A 23,392-nucleotide genomic window follows, 5' to 3' on the forward strand; every position below is an offset into this window, starting at 1 on the left:
TCTAATGATCTGTAAATTCTGTTGATGGTTCCCAGTGGCAGGATTTTGAGCACATTTTCATTTCTTTCAGAAGATGAAGATAAAGGTCTGAGTTCTAAAGTCAGGCACCTCACTTTCTCTTCCACCTCTCACTTAGTAGCTCACTGACTTTGGGCAAATCACATGCCATTTCAGAGCCTGTATTTCTTTATCTGGAAAAGATGAGAATCAAATGTATTTAAAAAAATGTAGAAATGCTAAGGAAATTGCAAAATGCCATGCAAATGGTAGTTATTATTAGAAGTAGTCTTAATTTCCAGAAACTGTGCTCTTCTGTTTTGGAGAGGCCTTATTCTAAAGCTGTAGTTCTTCATTACTACATTAGGAGAAGGCACTTATGCAGGAATCATAGGTAGGATGACTCAATTTTATCGAAGCCTTCTTTGTCTGTTTTTAGAAATTCATTTTTAATAATGGTAGCTTTAAAATCATAGTGAAATTTTGAGTACTTAACAGGACCATCAAAGTGTCTTTTTAAAAGATAAATCATTCCTGTAACATTTCATATTCAGAATAATTTTATAGATTTAGTGGGATAAATGTTCAAGGTGAAAATCTGAAGGTGAATTATACTTATGTAATAGAATAGCTTTGCTACCAGGTAAGCTCATATATTTGGAATGTGTTTTCCCACACATTTGTGAAAGCAAACAGAGGTCTTTTACTCCAAGTTACAGGTAAAACCATGACATTTTGCAAGCTCTAAAATGATTGGATTTTCTAGTCATCAAAGGTTTAACCTGAAGGGTACAGACAAACTGACATGCCAAAACAAGAAGCCTGGCCCTGTTATTTGTAAACATAGGGACATTGGATTTTCCAGTACTTGCTGGAATCAGTTTTGACAAGCCTTCTCAAAAGAGGCCAGCTTTATCAACATCATCAAACTGTTTTGAGTTGAGTTATCCGAAGATGTTACAAATCACCAAACTTTATCCCTCCATTGCTACCTCGGTTTGAAATTCCAAACCACCTTTAAGAAAATAACCTTGGCCCAGTTAGCCGGGTATGTCATAAAAATAGCTTTGAAAAAGGGTAAGTATGTATCAGTCCAGAAGTAAGAGCATTAATGCTGACTCTTTCTCCCTACAAACCATTTTTATAAAGCATAATCAAGATACTTTAGATAGTTATGTCCAGTGTTTAGAGAACCTGTAGTTGTTTTTTTAACTGCAAAGACTTTAACCAGTTGGACTCTTTGAACCTTCGTATCATTAAGCTTGTCCTGGATCACTCATTTTCTCTAGTTTCTCAAGCTCTTAACCCAGTCTTTTGTTTTCTCACTGATTACCCAAGTTCTTGCCTCTTGTTTCATACCTATGATTGAAGCCACCAGCCATAAACTACAACTTTCTGCATCATCACCTTCCCTGCTTCCCTAAACACAGCATAGCTACATTATCATTCAAGTCTCAGAAGGATAGCGTGTTTCTCCTTCTATTTAAGGAAAATTCCTTCATCTTTGCTCCTAGTTTCATTTATCCCTTTTCCTCTGAGATCTGGATCCCCAAATTTCACATCCTCTGGCTTCAGTCTCTCACTTTCTATTCTGTTTTCTCCTACAGACCGAGCATGCTTGAGTATTTTTATCTACCAATACTAAATGGAAAAGTCCTTGACTCTGCAACCCGTTTTAGTTATTGTCCTTCTGTTTGCCTTTTTCAAACTAGACTCGAAGAAATTCACATGTTCCATTGACGACTCAGCCCACTCTAGTCTGACCCCTTACAGCCTTCACTCCACTGATTTTAACCAAGAACAGCGACCTCACGCTACTACACAGTGGACATTCCTTCTCCACGTTCCTTCTTGTGTGGTGCTGCATTACTTACTTACTAGGGCCTTACTTACTAGGCTTCCTGCATCTTTTAACTCCCTAGCTTCCTTCATACCCTTCTACCACCCTCTCCAGCTTTCCCTTCTCTGGTTTCTTTATGAACTATTCTTGCCCCTCCCTTTAACTATGGCATTCCCTGGGACTCTGTCCTCACACTGCAGATTCTCACTGCATGATGACAAAGCTTAGTTAACACAGTTGAGGGCTCCCCAAACTGTGTCAGCCTTCCACTTTCAGACTTGAATATTAAGCAGCTGGCTTCACATCTCATTCATTCAGTGAATTGTTGATTCATCAATATTCTGATCATCTACCATCACCAGACTGGGTCTTAAAAGACTGAGTAATGAAAATACAGGTTCTGCTGTGTCAATGGGAAAGACAGGGAGAAAAACCAGACAGTGGCCACACAGTGAATCATGTATTCCGAGAGAAGCAAGCAAAGGGTGCCGTGAGCACAAAGCAATAGCGACAATCACTGGTTCTGAGGGCTTTTCAGGACGTTATCCTTGGGACCTTAAGTTAATCAAACATGCAGGAAGAGAGATTCTTTTCCTCATTTCTCACATTTCTTACCTCAGTCACTCAGTCACCTAAATTTTAAAAACCCAGTTATCCTTGGCTTCTTTGTCATGTTAGGTTTTCAGTCAGACACCAAGTTCTACTCATTTCAGTCCCAAGATAGACCTCAAGTCCAGCCCACTCCGCCAGTTGCACTACCTCTGTCCTGATTCAAGGCCTCGCCATCTGTCACCTGCATTACTGCAGTAGACGCAAGTCAGCTCCATGCTTTGATCTCGTTGGATCTACCTTTCCAAGGCCAGCAGAAATGGGCACCTGACTTAGTCACTGCTCTGTGTGAAAGTCTCTCAGTCCTGCAGCAGATATTCTCCAGCCTCTCATCAGAGTCCGAGAGGCAGAGCGCCCCTAAATCTGTCTCTATATAGCAGGTCCGAGTGCTGCAGATTCTGATTCTGTAGAGCTGCTGGACTGGATGCTTTGTTTTTAAATTCCCTAAGAGATTTTGACACCTGACCAGACTGAGAAACCCTTGGCCTGCAAGGATAAAGTCTGAGTCCCTCTGCCTGTGCACAAGGCCCTTTGTGACCTGGCTTCAGCTTCGCAGTCGGCTGCATTTCCTGTCACATCCTTTGCCACACTTGACCCTCACATTCCAGCAATATTGACCCATGCATTCCCTTACCATCACACCATTTTGTGTCTCCCTTCATTTGTCCCTTTACGTAATTGCCCTTCTTTTTCTCTTAACCTGGGTGAGGTATCTTTCCTTTGTTCCCATGGCAGAGATCAGTGCACAATGATGTTTGCCAGTCATTTCTGACTCTCATCCTCTCATTTTTCTGTATCAATTTATTAAAGATTGCATTAGAGGGTTCAACATTGTCATCTTACAATGTACATAAACAAGCTTTTGCTTTTTTCTCTTAAATGACTTTCAGTTTATGTAAGAAAAAGTATAATTTATCAACAAGTGCATTTTTAAGTGACTTGTTTGGTTTTGAAACTGAAGATATATTAGAATGTAGTTTGGTGATTAATGATATCAAAAATAGACCAAAACAACAACTGCTTTCAGTGACCCAGAGTTTGGGATTCTTGAACTTTGCATTTGAAACAAGCTGATTAAATTTTATAATTTTTATGTTTGTAAATGACAAAGGTTTGGGGCTGCCATTTTCAAGCTTTTCTTTGCACGTAATTTGGGGTGTGGATGGTATTGATTCTCAATAAGTCAGAAGTTAAGTTGATAATTTGTCACTGTATTTTTGTTTTTTAATGTTGGCTTTTGAGGTAGTAGATTCATCTTGATGTTCTGCGTAAGAATTTTGATTAGGTAAACACAGTTTTTGGAGCTGGAGATTGTGACAGAACTTTGCAGAAGTATCATTTCAAAGATGTCAGAATCTGAGTTCTGTCTTGGTATAACGGGTGTAAATTACACAAGGGATGACTGTGAATGTTAAAAGTTATAGTGGTCAGAATCACCACCACCTAGCCTTGGTTGCAATACTAATTATGCCTACCTGAGTCATGAGCACATTCCTTCGTTTTCTGCGAAAAGAAAGCATGTTTAGATAGTTACACTATTTTTTGATTTTTCAAAAATCACAGTTGCCTCTACCAATTTAAACCCCATGCTCCAAATTCCAGAAGTTGACGAGCCCTGACTGGGACCAGCGTAGCTTGAGATGTGAATTGTGTGACTCCAGATAAGTTACTCAACCTCTCTAAACTTCAGTTTACTCTACTGTAAAATGTAGAGAATATTGTACCATCTGTCTCACAGGGTTGTTGTAAGTATTAAGTAGTACTTACCATAATCACTTAGTAAATGGTAGCTGCATTATTATTACTACATTTAAAAATACCCACCTGTTTACTTGTTCACTTTGCCACAAGACTGTAAATTTCTGGAGCCCTTGACTTTTTCATATTTGCATCTCCAATACCTGCCTAGAGTCTAATGTAGTTGTGATTCACTGTTTGCTGAACTGAATAAAACAATGTCCATCCAAAAGGAAAACAGATCTAGCAGAGGAACACCAGAAAGGGAACTAAAAGGGCAAAGGGGAAATGAAAAGGCTTGTTGCAGGTATTACAAACAAGCTCAATGAGCCTTCTTTTCTGGGCCTCGGTCCTGCTCCCCTCTAGTTGGTCTTCCACTATGCCAGATAGACCAGCTGGGCCTAGAGCAGAGAGAACATTCCTTCAGAGTTTCACTAATGGACTCAACATTGAAAAACCCAACTTTTGCGATAAATTAAATTGTATTGGGTGCTAACTTTTCATTAGTCTTTGCTACACTTTTTGTTGAGCTAGAGATAGCAGTCAGTGCCCATAAGTGATGTGTAATGTAAGGCTACATTATATGGGGATTATGCTTTTGGTTGGTATTTATTCAAATCCAGAGTCTGTTATTTGAAGACACCATTTTTTGCAGCTTTATTTTGCAGGTCCTGTGAATAACAGGACACTTACTTTCTTGGCTACTTTGTAAAGTTTTAAAAAATGTGATGTTTGACTGGGCATGGTGGCTCATGCCTATAATCCCAGCACTTTGGGAGGCCGAGGTGGGTGGATCACTTGAGGTCAGGAATTTGAGACCAGCCTGACCAACATGGTGAAACCCCATCTCTACTAAAAATACAAAAATTAGCTGGGTGTGGTGGCCGGCGTCTGTAATCCCAGCTTCTTGGGAGGCTGAGGCAGGAGAATCGCTTAAACCCAGGAGGCAGAATTAACCAAGATTGTGCTACTGCACTCCAGCCTGGATGACAGAGACTCTGTTTCAAAATAAATAAATAAATAAATAAAAATAAAATATAAATAAATAAATGTGATGTTTGTTGTATATCCCCCGAGTCTCTACTATTGGAAGTCATATGTATCTCTCTTTTTTTTTTTTTCTCTTTTTATCCCCCTCTGTGTCTCTCTTTCATTTGTTCATTTTTTTTTTTTTAACACATACAGGCTATTATACCTTCATTAATGAGAGCAATGGGTGTATGAGAATATGTTTAAATTCACATATTGCTGCATTTGCCACCAAGGACCTAGACTCACTATTGTCATAAACTAAAGTTGTGTGTGTACGTTATGCGTATTTACATTTAAGCAGATTGAAGCTGAATTTCCGTTGGCCATCTCATTGCAGTGTACCTTTCTGGCAATCATGTTTTGATTATTTTCTAATGTATTGTTCTATTGGAGATAGATCATATCGAATGATACTCAAGAATAGTGACCATGAAGTACTGCTTATAAAATATTTATATATGAAGACTATTTCTTGATTTTACTTCTAGGACATTCTTCTAAGTTTTTTGTTGTTGTTGTTGTTTTGAGACAGGGTCTCACTCTATAACCCAGGCTGGAGTGCAGTGGCATTATCTTGGCTCACTGTAACCTTGACCTCCCAGGCTTGTGTGATTCTCCCACCTCAGCCTCCTGAGTAGCTGGGACTACAGGCACGTGCCACCATGCCCAGTTAATTTTTGTGTGTGTGTGTATATATATATACACACATATGTATATATATGCACACATACACACACACACACACACACACATATATTTATTCTTGAGTATCATTGGTAAAGATGGGGGTCTTGCCATGGTGCCCAGCCTGGTCTCAAACTCCTGGCCTCAAGTGATCCACCCACCTTGGCCTCCCAAAGTGCTGGGATTACAGGCATGAGCCACTGCACCTGGCCAGTTCTTTGAAGGTTTTAGTATTAGAAGAATATCTTTAATATAGGAGTGCTTTTATCTTATGGCTTAGCAAAGGCTATAAGTATATTCTTTTGTATTTACAGTTTTCTAGGCTACCAGGAGTTTTCTCTATGTATAGTATTTTTTGCTTTAATATCTTCTTCTGTTTTTAGAAGTCTTTAGAAATGTATTTACTGAATCTTTTACTTGTCTAGGTAAAATCCAGTTTTATGTGAATCAAGTTAGAGATTATATTTGTAAAAGAACTTTCGCCGGGCGAAGTGGCTCATGCCTGTAACCCAGCATTTTGGGAGGCCGAGGCGGGTGGATTAGGAAAACACGGTGAAACCCCGTCTCTACTAAAAATACAAAAAATTAGCCAGGCGTGGTGGTGGGCGCGTGTAGTCCCAGCTACTGAGGAGGCTGAGGCAGGAGAATCGCCTGAACCTGGGAGGCGGAGGTTACAGTGAGCTGAGATCGCACCACTGCACTCCAGCCTGGGTGACAGAGTGAGACTCCGTCTCAAAAAAAAAAATTTTTTTTTTTTTTGCAAAGAGTAACATTTTATTTAAATATATATTATTATTTGTGATTTATTTCCTTCCTTTTTAGTGGATGATGCTGGCAAAATAGAACACGACGGTTCTTCCGGAATGACCATGGACACAGAGTCGGAAATTGATCCTTGTAAAGTGGATGGCACTTGCCCTGAAGTCATCAAGGTGTACATTTTTAAAGCTGACCCTGGAGAAGATGACTTAGGTAAGAAGAAGTGTTTAGACATTGTACATCCTCATCCAAATGTTTCAGCCTGATTACTTTTGGGTTATTTAGATTGAGAACATTTGGAATCTTTTCTGAAGTAACTTTTGTATAAGAATTCCAATGTCGTAATAGCAAAGTTTGTAAAAAGTAATAAGAAAAGTATGTAAAAAGAAATAGATGGAAATGAAGTTTTCAAATAAATTATTGAAGCTGTTTTCTTCTCGGATAGGTGGAACTGTAGACATTGTGGAGAGTGAGCCTGAGAATGATCATGGAGTTGAACTGCTTGATCAGAACAGCAGTATTCGTGTGCCCAGGGAAAAGATGGTTTATATGACTGTCAATGACTCTCAGCCAGAAGATGAAGATTTAAGTAAGTAGGTGGCCTTTTTGTGGGAGAAAATTTTATGTTTCTGGAGCTTTTAAGTGACCAGCGTTTGAAATAAGTAGCATTATTTTAGAGATGATTATGCTACTACATTCCAAGGGAAACATCAGTGACTCTTTTATGTATGCTTATAATGTTGCTTTAAAACCAAGTTATGGTGAAAGCCAAGAAGTGAATGATTCATTCAACAAATACTTATTGAGTGCTTACTACGTGAAAGCTATGTTCTAGGTATGTAATATTTGGACCTTCTTTCCATTTTGTCTATTAACTGAATTCAAATAAAAACATGTTTCCTGTAATTTCTGTAAACCTGGTCACAGAAGTTTTTGTAACTTTCTACTTAGATGTTGCTGAAATCGCTGACGAAGTTTATATGGAAGTGATTGTAGGAGAGGAGGATGCTGCGGCAGCAGCGGCAGCCGCTGCTGTGCATGAGCAGCAAATGGACGACAATGAAATCAAAACCTTCATGCCGATCGCATGGGCAGCAGCTTATGGTAAGTTGCCCAGCACCTCTTAGCATTGAAGAAGTTGGTTCTTGAACATGAATCCATGATTGAAAAATGGTTTCTGTAGTCTTAGGTTTCAGAAGTCTGAAATACCAGTGTCCTGTAAGGATTATTTGAATTGAATTAGAGTATAAAGTCTACATTTTGTGTTTAACAGGAATTTCTTTCATGTGTGTATTACGTAGAAGGAAGTACTGCAAGAAGTACACAGGCTTTCAAGCTGAAAGTTTTCATCTTGATTATATTTGGCCCATGACTTTTTCATTTTGGGAGACAAGGGAGTCTATGGGGCAAAACTGCTGACATGCGTTTTTTAGCTTTGGAAGCTAGGCGTTTCCTACGGTCTCACGATAATAAATGTGCTCATAAAACCCATGACCTAGAATGGGGAATTTCTGTCATTCATGAGTATCATGGCTTACTTTTCGTTGTTGTAGTTAATAAAGAATTCCTAATTCTTTAAAATTTATAATACTGTATAATTTTGTTTTTTAATACACATTGTTAGGTAATAATTCTGATGGAATTGAAAACCGGAATGGCACTGCAAGTGCCCTCTTGCACATAGATGAGTCTGCTGGCCTCGGCAGACTGGCTAAACAAAAACCAAAGAAAAGGAGAAGACCTGATTCCAGGCAGTACCAAACAGGTGAGGGCGCACGAGTTCCATGGCGCAGCGTGCTCTCAGAGGAAGCTCTAGTATGTATCCACAGGGGTGTCACAATGGCATTTTAGCTGCTAGACCATATGTAGCTTTGTCTATTGAACTTGAAAATATAATTTTCAGAATTCAGTGATATTCATGAATGATTTCCTTAGATAAAAAGAAACAGTACATGACTGAGAAACATGGATGAGAAAAATTCAAAACTTGGATGATTTTTATGTGTACATGGAATGAAATCCCTCAAATATGTTATAAGCATTAACTTTGTAAATACAGAGAATCTATGTCAGCATAAAGCAGGCATAATTTACAGAGCAGCAGGATAAGTACTTTAGTTCATACAACATTCCTATTCTTGTATGATGATATGGGTTTAAACTTTGCTGTAAGTTAATGTAAGTTACGTTTTTTGGAATAAACAGTGGAAATTTTTGTCACCAAAGTTTATTTTTATGAATAATTTTCCACCAGTTTGTTTATTTTTTTTTGAGGCAGAATCTTGCTCTCTTACCCAGGCTGGAGTGCAGTGGCGTGATCTCAACTCACACTGCAACCTCTGCCTCCTGGGTACAAGTGATTCTCCTGCCTCAGCCTTCCAAGTGGCTGGCATTACAGATGTGTGCCACTGTGCCCCACTTATTTTCATATTTTTAATAGAGACGGGTTTTCAGCATGTTATGTTGGTCAGGCTGGTCTCGAACTCCTGAGTTCAGGGGATCTGCCTGCCTCGGCCTCCCAAAGTGCTGGGATTACAGGCATGAGCCACCATGCCCAGCCAATTTTCCACCAATTTCTAAATTGCTGTAGGTTTAATCACTAATTGATAAAAGTTACATATTCATTAATTTTATTAAACTAGAGGGAGTGAAGGTGGTACAGTCCTCATGAATGAAGTTTCCAGACCATTTTCTCTATGACTAGGTTGCTATATCTCTTGTGTTGAAAAACAGTAAAAGGAATGTTAAGTAGCAAATAGTCCAATTTAGGAGTCCTTGGCCAACAGTGGTCAGAACCCACGCTTTACATTCGCAAAGAAACTGGAACAGAACTTGGTTTGAGCACTCATACTCCTTTCTTTTCCTTTCTTAGCAATAATTATTGGCCCTGATGGACATCCTTTGACTGTCTATCCTTGCATGATTTGTGGGAAGAAGTTTAAGTCGAGAGGTTTTTTGAAAAGGCACATGAAAAACCATCCCGAACACCTTGCCAAGAAGAAATACCGCTGTACTGACTGTGATTACACTACCAACAAGAAGATAAGTTTACACAACCACCTGGAGAGCCACAAGCTGACCAGCAAGGCAGAGAAGGCCATAGAATGCGATGAGTGTGGGAAGCATTTCTCTCATGCAGGGGCTTTGTTTACTCACAAAATGGTGCATAAGGAAAAAGGAGCCAACAAAATGCACAAGTGTAAATTCTGTGAATACGAGACAGCTGAACAAGGGTTACTGAATCGCCACCTCTTGGCGGTCCACAGCAAGAACTTTCCTCATATTTGTGTGGAGTGTGGTAAGGGTTTTCGTCACCCCTCAGAGCTCAAAAAGCACATGAGAATCCATACTGGGGAGAAGCCGTACCAATGCCAGTACTGCGAATATAGGTCTGCAGACTCTTCTAACTTGAAAACGCATGTCAAAACTAAGCATAGTAAAGAGATGCCATTCAAGTGTGACATTTGTCTTCTGACTTTCTCGGATACCAAAGAGGTGCAGCAACATGCTCTTATCCACCAAGAAAGCAAAACACACCAGTGTTTGCATTGCGACCACAAGAGTTCGAACTCAAGTGATTTGAAACGACACATAATTTCAGTTCACACGAAAGACTACCCCCATAAGTGTGACATGTGTGATAAAGGCTTTCATAGGCCTTCAGAACTCAAGAAACACGTGGCTGCCCACAAGGGCAAAAAAATGCACCAGTGTAGACATTGTGACTTTAAGATTGCAGATCCGTTTGTTCTAAGTCGCCATATTCTCTCAGTTCACACAAAGGATCTTCCATTTAGGTGCAAGAGATGTAGAAAGGGATTTAGGCAACAGAATGAGCTTAAAAAGCATATGAAGACACACAGTGGCAGGAAAGTGTATCAGTGTGAGTACTGTGAGTATAGCACTACAGATGCCTCAGGCTTTAAACGGCACGTTATTTCCATTCACACGAAAGACTATCCTCACCGGTGTGAGTACTGCAAGAAAGGCTTCCGAAGACCTTCAGAAAAGAACCAGCACATAATGAGACATCATAAAGAAGTTGGCCTGCCCTAACAATACTTCTACAGACGTTTGTAGAGATATTGGCCTTGAAGCAGAAAATTCATTTTAAAGCCAATCAGTCTCGTTCACATACAATACTGTATATTGATTTATGCTGTGTACAAATAGAATTATTGCTTCTAGTTGACTTTTTTTAATATACATTTTGTTCAGTAGTGTGTTCTGAATTCTATTCAGTTTGTTTAATAAATGGGGAAAACTGGCAACATGCTAGTTACTTTTAATAAAGTAATCCCTGATTCTATACCGAATTTTTATATCTTAGAATTTTATATTTATTTAAATATTTACCTTGCTTACCTTGATGGTACTCTTCTAAGACCATTAACTTAAGGTAACTTTATATTGGTAACTCTGAAAGTATTCATGTTGACTCATTTTCCTTCCCCATACATTTCTCACAATAAAATTGTCAGAGACATCTACTAATATAAATGGGAGATTTTACAGTCAGGTCTAATTATCATAACATGGAAGTCATTTACTTAATATTTTCAGACCACTTGACAGTGAAAGTTTCCATTTGAGCTTTTGCGTCCCTGGCTTTGCTTAAGAGCAGTGGCTGGGTTCGTGTTTACTTTTCAAATATATTACTTTTGGTTTTCTTTGGATTATTTACATCTTTTGTCAGCATAGCAAACTTTTAGAAAACCTTATTGAAAAATTATGCTTGATCATGTTGTATTTTGATTATTCTGTCTGTGCGGCTTCGTCTTGGAATGGTTTTGTGCTACAAATGACATTTACTGAGGACTGCATTTTGGAATCTCCTAGAGGTAACTCATGGCTTATAGGATCTTTTGCAACTTTATGTATGTAAATGTACCCCGAATTATATATATACACATATATATCATGTACCTGTGTGTATTGCTTATTTTATATATTTATACACACAACCCCAAGTTACAGTAGTTGTTTAAAATCTATAATGAAAAGTATTAAATTTACAATAACATGAAAGATCCAGGGATGCATGAGAGAGCATTTTGTAAGTCATGCTCTTCAGAGAGATTACTCAGGTGAAGAATTAGAAGGAAAATAAGGACACTAGTATTTTTAAAGAGTAAAGATATTTTCTTTTAAATATCTTTGGTAATTGAAAAATAGAGGTTAAGATGTTTCTAGGTAGAATGTTTTCATACAGTTTCAGCTCCATGTCTTTATATTTTTCTGAAAAGCAAATGAGTATCCAGACATGACTCCCACAGTTCTCTTTGAGAAGCCCTAGAGGGAACTCTGTCTTACCTAGTGAGAGGGATGGAAAAGAAGCGATGGCTCTGTGGACCAGAGAACAGGTGCTAATTATGGCATCACACTCGGCAAGTTCAGGCCGATCTGGTATTTCTCAGACAGTTACAGTTAGCAAACTTTAAAAACTTAACACTCAAGTTGGCTTTGATTAAAACGTAAAGATGTGTTTTAAGTAGATAAGGAAAGTCTGAGGCCTTATTTGGAACATCACTAAGTCTTCCAAAGGTGTTTTTTTTTTTTTTTTTTTTTTTAAGATGGAGTCTCGCTCTGTTGCCCAGGCTGGACTGCAGTGACATGATCTTGGCTCACTGCAACCTCTGCTTCCTGGGGTCAAGCAATTATCTGCCTCAGCCTCTCAAGTAGCTGGGATTACAGGTGCCTGCCACCACGCCTGGCTAATTTTTTGTATTTTTAGTAGAGATGGGGTTTCACTATCTTGGCCAGGCTGGTCTTGAACCCTGACCTCGTGATCCACCTGCCTCGGCCTTCCAAAGTGCTGGGATTACAGGCGTGAGCCACCACGCTTAGACACGACATAGGTCTGAATCAGTGTCATACAGTCATAAAACAAACTCGGTTAATTAGAACTTGGTTGTGTTAAGACGAATCTTGGAGAACAGAAAACAGTTTTGGGGTCCCTTCAGTTGGCTATTGGTCCGTCTGCATCTAGCACATTGTAGGATATTTAGAAATTGTCTTCCCACCCTATAGCTGCCTTGCCACCTCATTATGGTGCTCCGTCCCCTGTGTACTTAGGTTTTTACCTTTCATCTTTCTCTTTGCCATTGATGTTTGTATTCAAGAGTTACATTTTTAGGGTTAGAAATAAAAATATTTGGTGTTTGGCAAACCTGAAGTGCTAGACTGATTTAGTCTAGTTTTAAATCAAGTGCTTTAGGCAGGTGTGAACTCTAGCCCAAATGCCAGTCAAGGTCAAGGCATGGGTTTTCCTAGCCTATCTTATAGGAAATTCCTGTACCTTCTTGGCCCCTATAATGTGTTTTTTTTTTTTTAAAGTAACTTACAATTTTGTGATCCGTGATTCATTGCCCTGCGATTCTTGAAAGCTCTGTCTGTTTTTTTGTGAGAACCTTTAAAATCTCCCTTAATTTTTATTTTCCCAGAAATAATGTAAAAACACTTAAATGAAAGTGGAAATGTATTAATTTTAAATCCTATAAAATTAATACAGAAAATATAAATGATTGGGTCTTTTTTTTTTTTTAAATAAACTGAAAGATAAAGAACACAACACTTCACACATTTTATATTTCTCTTACATACTCTGGAATCATACACAGTTCTTTTCTTTTTAAAGCACAATATTAAAACCTTTAAAAGGTATTTAAGGGTTTGGTCAAGTGAATATGATAAAACATTTGTCTGTATAAAGAGAAAATGAAATCGTAGTCACTGTTATGTACTGACATTAGTTACAACCTAGTTTTAATTCTTAAAACAATTTTGATTAGCAAAGCTAAAAAAAATGGATGTTTCAGTTAAATGTTTTAAAGAGGTACAGATTTTTACAAGGACATAATATAAGTTATTGTTCTGTAGAAATATCCTATTAAATATTGTATGTCCCTCCCTCTGTACACTTTGTAAAGAAAGTAAAATACATAAAAAGAAAATCATATAGGGATGTGTGACATTATTGTAATTGTGTACTTGAGAATAACGTGCAAAAATAAAAATCAGAATATTTTCCTGTTATTGAATGTTTAGTCTATTTGATACCAGTACTAAGTTAATGCTTTTTCTTAAGGAAAAAAAAAATGTACAGTTTTTGTAAACCTAATAAACATCAAAAGCAGTGGATTATTTTCATCCCCCCATTTCTTAATTCCTTTTTCACAGCAGTGGAATGCAAAGTGCTTGATTGCTTTGAATTTTGTGACTTGGATGCAAATACTGGTAACATTTCAGTTCTGTGAATTTGCAAGTAATATTTCAGAGAAGTTAAGAGGTGATTGGTGAGTCCTTTGATGAGCATGTCCTTGGAATTCGGTTTTTCTTTTATCTTCATAAAGGATTTGTTTTATTAGCATCTCCAGTTCCCCGAGATAAATTACCCATGCATAAAGTGGTTTTTGAGAGCACTTAATAAAGTTCATTTCAGTATTAATTTACAGCATATTTAATCGGTACTGTTACCACCTCCACAGCAGAAATCGTGCCCTCGAGTTACCACTTGGTGCCCAGTTTAGAGGACTCTAGTAGATGCTAACATACTAGAGAATGGTCATTGCCACAGTTAAAAATCGGCAGTTAAGTAAATGTCAGGAGTCAAAAGAGATAGAGTTGTGCCATCTTTGATTTCATAGACAAGATTCTGCAGTTCTTCCGACTGTATGAACAAACAAATGTTTGCCTAATAGTTGAAACAATAAATCAAAATTTTAAGTAAATGATGAAGGGAATGTGAAGAATGTCACTGTCCAGAGCCATAAATCAGACAAAACCATAGCATACTGAAAAACTTGTAATGGAACACCTAACAAATGACACCTAACCTGTCTGTGATCCAACAAGTCAGATAATGTGCTGCTGTATTCTCTGGGAATCCCAGTATTAACAATTTCATTTCCCACAAATTCTAGCATTCATGTAAGGAAAAACATGGCCAATCAGTATCTTAAAGGGACAGTCTTTCAGAGCAGTGGTTTTCAAAGTGTGGCCGGGCAGCATTGGCAGCATCTTAATTTCCTGGGACTTTGTTAAAGATGCAAATTCTTACCCCCACCCTAGTCGTACTGAATTGGGAAACTGGTGTGGGACCCAGCGATCTTTGTTTTAACGTGTTCTCCAGGTGATTCTGATGCCTGTTCAAACTTGGGAAACACTTTAAGAGCACTTGAGGAACCTAAAAGATGACTGGTTCAACATTTTGTGTGGTAGATAAGAAAATGACAAAAAATCAGAAATGAACAGTGAGAGAAAAATAGGACCCAGACAGTTGATACCTTCCGTTTGCTGTTTTAAAAGTGTAAGCCTGCCAAGTCAACAAGTATACCTTTAGCGCACATGTAAATAGCCTGCACTTCCTAAATCTTGTGTGGCCTCCCATAGTTACATTCCTCAAAGGTAAATTGAGTTCAGAGGAAGATTCAGCATTTAAAAGAGAAGGGCTGAAAAAGATTGTGTGTGGGTGGGTGTGGGTGTGGGTGTGTGTGTGTAATTGGCCCAGGGTTACTTAAGTAAATCATAATAAAGAAAAACCATTTTGCCACATTCTGTAACTGTTTAGTTAAGGTCAAATTAAGTTTACCCTATGGATTTTGTTTCATCTTTGGTTTCGTGTATATATTGTTTGCCTTTTTCATAAAAATCTTGGATTTGTTATATATTGTTCCTGTTATTTTTGACATCTTTGCTATTGTAAATAAATTACTATTTTGTTTTAAGTTACCCTAGTGGAGTGTTGGCTATAGACAAGGTATACACTCGAAATGAGGAGATTTAAATCACACAGTTAATGAATTCCCGACTTGCTAGAGGTGATTCGACTCCCTTCAGTAGTTCAACACTAATAATAGCACCAAGGAACATATCACTGGTGCATATAGGCGTAGCATCTGTACCAACTTGGATTTCAAAATCATGTTCTGACCTCTGATGGAAATACTCAGTCCATCAAGTTTGAGGTCAAAATCAAGAATTACTTTCCTTTACTTGGTTTTTCCTATTCAGTTGGTCTCCCATGTTACTTGTATTGCTGGTATTGGTGGACACAAAGGATCTGGCATTACAGTGACCTGTTGAGACTGTAAAGCCACTAGGAGACTTGGCTACTGAAAACTTGCTCAGGACTTCTCGATGTTGTTTGGCTATGTGAACTACCACAGAAGTATCTAAACACGTCGACTAAAATTATAGAATAGTTAACTAGACCTATATTATTTTGCTTTTTAAGAGGCCAGTTTCTGCTTTTAAATGCAGAACCCATTTCCTTTTGTCTGAGATTATTTGAAATGAGAGGTATTGTAAAGTCATCTGTTGGGGTTTTGAAGGTTCTAGTCACCTGTCCTCCCCTCTTGAGTTCCAACCACATTGAAAATAGACCAGAAACCACCCATTAGGTGTGTGATTTATTCTAGTAAGGCTGGACTGGGAGACCCAGAGGCTGAGATGAGCTTGTTTCCAATCTATTTCCCTCCAATGTAGGCCTTGACTGATGTAGCCAGTCATTTGAAGGTATGGGGCCTACCTTCCACTCCTTTGTGAGCTATCAAGAGACTAGTTCTCTCATCAGAGAAAGGGAGCATCTACTCCAGCCCTCCCAGGCTAGGACACAGGAAAAGGGGGAGAAGAGTTCCCTTATGTCATCCTAATAAAGGTTAGTCCAATTCTGGATTGCCCTCTGGCACTGGCACACTAGCAACATGTGAGGTTTTCCCCATTAGCCTTGCATGTTTATGTCTACTTTTATTGATTTTTACTGTTCCCCCTTGAAGTGGTGGTTGTGGCAGACCTTCTAAAGTTCCTTTCTCTCTCAAGGCAGTATGCTTTGGTTGTTCTTCAGAAAATTAATTTTTAAAGGGCAAATGTACTTACTATACAAAGATGGAAATCTTGCAAGTTATTTTTATTGCATGCTTTTGTAACAAAAATTGGGAAAATCATAATCCACAAGGCCACCTTTATTAAAGGGATTGCTTGTCTTTGTTCTCTTCTAATCTTAGTCCATACACATAAATCTTTGATCTGTCTTGTAACCACAATATCAATTCTATTCTGGGTTCAGGGATTTTCTTTTCAAACATCAAATGTAATTCATGTGTCTACACCAGTATATGGGAGAGTTTGTTCCCCTCAGCCTTTCAAACAGTGAGTGTTACAGCTAATCTCACAGGTTAAAAAAATAAAGACTATGCCATCGCTGTTTCAATTTGCTTTGACGTGACTCCTAGCGGAGTTTAATACTTTTATATATATAATAGCACTTTAAGTTGTCGCTCTGATAAATTGACTGTTCAAATCCTGTGCCCCATTTTCTATTTGGAGTTCTTTGTACATTAAGCCTATTAACTTTCTAATACATTTGCTGCACATTTTTGTAGTCCATAATTTATCTTGTTATTGCTTATGTAATCTTTTCATATATAAAAATCTTTAATATTTGTGTAATCAAATGTTTTTTTTTCCCCCTTTGTGATTCCTGGTGTTTCTTGTTCTGCTTAAAAAGTTATTTTCTACTGCAAGGTTCTACAAATATATGCCTAGATTTTCTTCCTATATTTTTATTGTTTTGTTTGGATTTTTATGTAATTAAAATTATTTAGTTTAGCAGATCCAAAGGTGATTTTAAAAATTATTTTGAAAAAAAAAAATACCTGGGCAAGGTGGCATGCACCTGTTGTCCCAGCTACTCTGGAGACTGAAGTGGGAAGATAGCTTGAGCCCAGGAATTCAAGGCTATGGTGAACTATGATCGTGCCACTGCACTCCAGCGTAGGTGACAGAGTGAGACCCCATCTCAAAAAAATTTTTTAAAAATATATTGTTTGGTAGGGCATCTAATTTCTGTTTTCTCTTGGATAGAGAGCCACCTATTCCAGTACTGTTTGTTAAGTAAGTCACCCTTTACCCTTATGAGCTGAAATGACACTTTATGTGGTCATCATATATATCCTTGGATTTATTTCTGAAGTCTATTTTGTTTTACTGGTCTGTCATTCTTGTGCCAATGCCATATTGTTTTTCTCACAGTACCCTGGTGAACCAGAAGGCAAGTCCCTCTTTAGTTCTTTTTCATAGTTTTCTTGACCCTTATTCCATAGGAACATGAAAATCATTTTACCCAGTTTCCGTTAAAAGCCTCATTGGGATTTTTAATTCAGAACACATGCATATTTTTGTTTGTTTTTTTGAGACGGAGTCTCACTCTGTTGCCCAGGCTTGAGTGCAGTGGCGAGATCTCGGCTCACTGCAACCTCCACCTCCTGGACTCAGACGATTCTCCTGCCTCAGCCTCCCGAATAGCTGGGATTACAGGCATGCTCCACCACACCCAGCTGATTTTTGTATTTTTAGTAGAGACGGGGTTTCACCATGTTGGCCAGGGTGGTCTTGAACTCCTGACCTCAGGTATCTGCCCGCTTCGGCCTCCCAAAGTGCTGGGATTACAGGCGTGAGCCACCACCCCTGGCCAAGACTAATACTAATTAGTTTGCATATTAATTTAGCTCTAAAAAATAAACTTGGAAACTTTTCTACAATCTCCAATAGTTTAAAAACTAGAAGCATTATCTAATCCCTGAAGATTAGCTAGAACTCAGTTGTGAAAGCATTTGGGTCTGATGCCTCTTTATAAACGGTAGGTCTTGGGGCCAGGCGGCCGTGGCGCACGCCTGTAATCCCAGCACTTAGAGGGCGGATCACTTGAGGTCAGGAGTTGGAGACCAGCCTGGCCAACATGGTGAAATGCTGCCTCTACTAAAAATACAAAAATTAGCTGGGCGTGGTGGTGCGCCTGTGGTCCCGGCTACTCTCCAACAGGCCGAGGCAGGAGAATTGTTTGAACCTGGGAACCTGGGCCGCATTGCAGTGAGCCAAGATCACGCCATTGCACTCCAGCCTGGGCAACAAGAGCGAAACTTCGTCTCAATCAATCAATAAAATAAAATGGGAGGCCTTGACTTTTCTGATCTCTTCTACATTAATCAGCCCATCAGCTTTTCTTCTTAAGATCTGGTATTTCTGAAAATCATCCATTTTCTCTAGATCAATACTTCTCATGTATTAATGTGCATATGCATCATCTGGGGGATATTGTGAAAATGCTCATTCTGATTCAGTGAGTCTAGAGTGGGGCTTGTGATTGTGCACTTCCTGCAAGCTCCCTGGTGATACTGATGCTGTGGTCCATGGACCACGCAGTCCAAGCCCTCTAAGAATTCAGTGGTTCTCAATTTCGGTCATAAAATCAAACGGGGCAGCCTTTGAACTTCCCAGAGTCAGGTGGGAATGGGTCTCAGACAGTAATTTTTCAAGTTCCTCAGGTGATTACAATGTGTAGCCAAGATTTGAACCACTCTTCTAGATTTGCAGTTTATTGCCATAGATATACAATATTTTCTTATTATTTAACAGTCTCATTTTATTCTCTTGCATTTCTGGTTGCATCTCCTTTCTCATCTTAAATGTTATATGTTTTGTTTGCTGTCATATTTCTTTTCTTCTTTTTTTTTTTTTTTTTTTTTTTTTTGAGATGGAGTATTGCTTTGTCGCCCAGGCTGGAGTGTAGTGGTGTGATCTCAGCTCACTGCAACCTCTGCCTCCCAGCTTCAAGCGATTCTCCTGCCTCAGCCTCCAGAGTAGCTGGGATTACAGGCACATGCCAACATGCCTGGCTAATTTTTGTATTTTTAGTAGGGATGAGGTTTCATCATGTTGGCCGGGCTGGTCTCGAACTCCTGACCTCAGGTGATCCACCTGCCTCAGCCTCCTAAAGTGCTGGGATTACAGGTGTGAGCCACTGTGCCTGGCTCATATTTCTTTAAGTGGCTTTCAGAGGTTTTGCTATTTCATAGGTAGTGTCAAAGAAACTGCTCTTTTATTCTTTATATTTTTTGGTTTTCTACTTAATTTTATCTTTCATTGTTATTTTTTTTTTTAAGACAATGTCTCAGTCTGTTGCCAAGGCTACAGTGCAGTGGTGTGATCACAGCTCACTGCAGCCTTGACCTCCTGGGCTCAAGTGATCCTCCCACCTTAGCCTCCTGAGTAGCTGGGACCACAGGCACGCACCAGCATGCCCAGCTAATTTTTGTATTTTTTTGATAGAGACAGGGTCTTATCATGTTGCCCAGGCTGGTCTCAAACTCCTGAACTCAAGCGATCCACCTGCATCCCCCTCCCAAAGTGTTAGGATTACAGGTGTGAGCCACCGTGCCTGGCTTATTTTCTTTTCCTATTTTCTTCTGGTATATTTTACTGTCTAATCAAAATGTCTGATGTTTCATATTTCATTAATTTTTATTTATTTTTAAAGGAAATCCTTGAAACCTGTGTATTTCCTTTGGTATACAACTTTAGCTATAGGCCACTGTATATGAGTTGTCCTTTTTTGTATTCTACATAGTTTTACATCTGTTTTGATTTCCTATTTACAGTAGAGTTTAACTTTCAAATAGTAAACATTTTTATTAATCCCTTTAGCCTTGATCTCTAGTTTTGTTGGTTTCAGTTCAAAGTATGGCCTGTAGGCCGGGCGCGGTGGCTCAAGCCTGTAATCCCAGCACTTTGGGAGGCCGAGGCGGGTGGATCACGAGGTCAGGAGATCGAGACTATCCTGGCTAACATGGTGAAACCCCGTCTCTACTAAAAATACAAAAAACTAGCCGGGCGTGGTGGCGGGCGCCTGTAGTTTCAGCTACTTGGGAGGCTGAGGCGGGAGAATGGCGTGAACCCGGGAGGCGGAGCTTGCAGTGAGCCGAGATCACGCCACTGCACTCCAGCCTGGGAGACACAGCGAGACTCCGTCTCAAAAACAAAAAAAACAAAAAAAACAAAACAAAAAAAAAAACAAAGTATGGCCTGTATAACCTCTACATTTTTTTTTTTTTTTTGGAATTTTTGAAGTTTTCCTTTTAGGCAAGACATAATTTTTTGGAAAATACAACACAGATATAGTTTAACATGTATCTTTACATTTATAGGTATAAACTTATAGATAAAACTGAGCTTGTTTATTCAGATCCTTTATATCCTATATCCTTGCTATTTTTTTGACTACTTGAGTTTTTTTTTGTTTTTTGTTTTTTTTTGAGACAGGTTCTCGCTGTGTTGCCCAGGCTGGTCTCAAACTCCTGGGCTCAAGCGAGCCTCCCACCTAAACCTCCCAAAGTTCTGGGATTACAGGCATGGGTCACCGTGCCTGGCGACTATTTGATTTTTAATTTTTGAAAAAATATCAAAATATACAACTATAAGGGAGTTTTATGGAATTTCCTTGTACTTAAAGTTTTGCTTTATGTATTTGGTTTCTATTGATTTTTGTTTCATAGATGTTTGACAGATCTTATTCATGACTGTATGTTTTACAGGATATTTTTGTCCTCTTTAATGTATTTGGTCTTGAATTCTACTTTGATATGTGTTTTCTATTTCAATCCTTTATCTCTTATATTAAAAATTCTCATGTTATAATTAGACATAAGTGTACACTGCAGAATTTTTGGCTACAGCTGTTTCTTGTCCATTTCATCTTTCCCCATTTGACATCTCTGTGCTGAATAAATTTTCGTTTGGTTGATGTACACTTCGTTTGTTACTTCATATTTGGTATGTGGGTGTATATTCTAAAACCTTGACTACCCCAAAACATCTATTTTTGCCTTGACAAATGATCTTAGTAGGTATAAACTTTTGTTCACAGTCTCTTTTCTTTCACAGTTTATAGATGTTTCATTGTTTTCCAACTTCAGTGTTATGAGAAGTCCGATGCCTCTTCTTTGTTTCCTGTAGTTCATATGAATTTTCCTTTGTCTTTAGAACTCAGAAAGGTCACTAGGATCTATCTAGGGGTGTGTGCGTGCGTGTGTGTTTGTGTGTACTTCTAATCACATCTGGGATTTGCTATTTGCTGATTTCTTTCTTTCTGTTAAGTCTCTCTTCAGCTAAAGAAGTTTTCTTACATCTTGTGTGTAATTATTACTTCTCCTACTGGCATTTTGCTTCTTTGGGAATTCCTATTTTTCAAATATAATGTCTCCTGGATTTGTCTTGTCATCATAAAATGGCACCAAGAAGAAAGAATCCCTTTAATCCCGTGCCCCAGCATGTGATCATTATTGTACCAAAAAATTTAAATGTTTGAAACGGATATCTCTTGAAGAGAGAAGCAAGGTATGTCCCCAGTGGTGGGATTGCTGAAAGAAAAAAAGAAGGAAGAGAGTGATAGTCTGTAAATGTGCAGCCTGTCCTGATGGAGTAACAGTGCTCCTGATTTATTTCTCCCTAGTAGAAGGAACTTCAGCCAGAAATTTCCTTTCAAAGAGTAACAGCATTCTGAGTACCTTCTTTGCCTTAACTGTAAATAAAGAAGCATGTGAAAAAGTCTTAATGCTAGGTACACAGTGCTGGATTAGAGTTCTCCATCTCTTCCTTTCCCTGTACGTTACACATTTTGTTAAATGAGCAAGAATGAAAGCATTATTGTAGCAGACATCACTATTGTCCCTGAATGTCATTCCTGATCTTATTCAAATTTAACGTGTGTGAACAAATGTGAACCTGAGAGAGCCGATCATTCAAGATGGATCCCCAGTGGCTAACTGGGCCTACATTTAAAATAGATGTGAACCAACTGGTATGGGGAAAAAAAAAAATGGAAAAAAATTATAAAAATAAAACAGAGCCAAGCAGCCATTTGCTGACTAGAGGTCACCCATATTCTCTGAATTACCCCTAAATCCACACCTCTGTTCAACTTGGGGACTCCAGAACTCACCTGAATCAACGAATTAGAGCCTACCTGCCTCTATCAGGACTCAGCTGTATCAACCAATCAGAAATCAGCTTCACTGACCAATCAAAACTAAGTTTCAGTCCTTTATTTGTATGAACAGACTAGATTGGGAACTTGGTCAAGAACTTTTGCTATGAGACCTTACCCTCTTTTTGTTCTCTGGAAAGCACCTTTGTTTTACAGGGAAGCCTTCCTCTCCTTAGTTTGCAAACCATTCACTGAAATAAAGTATCTTTCCTCCAAATTCCTTTCCAGAGAACTTTTGTTCACACGTGCAATGCCAAGCTTTGTTTCAAAATGGACCAATTTACACTCTTTACAGTAAAATTGGAAAATATTGAGTTTTGGTGAGGATGTGCAGCAATGAGAACATTGTAATATTGGCACACTTTTAAGTTTTGCCAATTTTGTGCATGTAAAAGAATATTACATTGAGATTTTAATGAACATATCCCTAATTATGAATACTATTGAGCATCTTTTCACATATTTATTGGTTATTCACGTTTCCTCTTTTGTGACAAGCCTATGTAAGTTTTTTGGCCTATTTTCTATGAATGGCCCATTTCTATTGGATCGCTTACCTTTTTCTTGTTGATCCATAAACTATCTATCTATCTATCTATCTATCTATCTATCTATCTATCAATCAATCAATCAATCATCTATTTTAAGAGACAAGGTCTCACTATGTTGCCCAGGCTGATCTCGAACTCCTGGGCTCAATCAAAGAGCTGGGATCACAGGTGTGAGCCACCACGCCTGGCCCTTTTATATAGTCTTGATATTAGTCCTTTGTCAGTTATATGTAATTTTATTTAGTTAGTTTTTGAGACAGGGCCTTGCTCTGTCACCCAGGCTGGATGGAGTGTGGTGGCGCAATCTCGGCTCACTGCAACATCTACCTCCTGGGCTCAACTACCTCTCCCACCTCAGCCTCC

General features: G+C 38.6%; 1 protein-coding gene across 6 annotated transcripts in view; it reads left to right on the plus strand.

Annotated features, from left to right (window-relative positions):
* ZFX (zinc finger protein X-linked) overlaps positions 1 to 15,388 on the plus strand; it is a 67,564-nt gene extending 52,176 nt beyond the window's left edge. For 5 of the 6 annotated variants that reach the window (XM_025372721.1, XM_025372722.1, XM_025372725.1 and 2 more), the window contains 5 exons: positions 6,722 to 6,871; positions 7,104 to 7,247; positions 7,610 to 7,762; positions 8,283 to 8,423; positions 9,531 to 15,388. In XM_025372721.1, coding sequence (XP_025228506.1) covers positions 6,722 to 6,871; positions 7,104 to 7,247; positions 7,610 to 7,762; positions 8,283 to 8,423; positions 9,531 to 10,714 — 1,772 coding nt within the window. In that variant the 3' untranslated portion in view covers positions 10,715 to 15,388. Of the gene's footprint in view, positions 1 to 6,721; positions 6,872 to 7,103; positions 7,248 to 7,609; positions 7,763 to 8,282; positions 8,474 to 9,530 lie in introns of all 6 variants that reach the window. The other variant, XM_025372726.1, reaches the window with a different exon arrangement.
* The last annotated feature ends 8,004 nt before the right edge of the window (positions 15,389 to 23,392 follow it).

The sequence above is a fragment of the Theropithecus gelada genome, chromosome X (assembly GCF_003255815.1).
Source record: "Theropithecus gelada isolate Dixy chromosome X, Tgel_1.0, whole genome shotgun sequence".
NCBI classification, from domain to species: domain Eukaryota; kingdom Metazoa; phylum Chordata; class Mammalia; order Primates; family Cercopithecidae; genus Theropithecus; species Theropithecus gelada.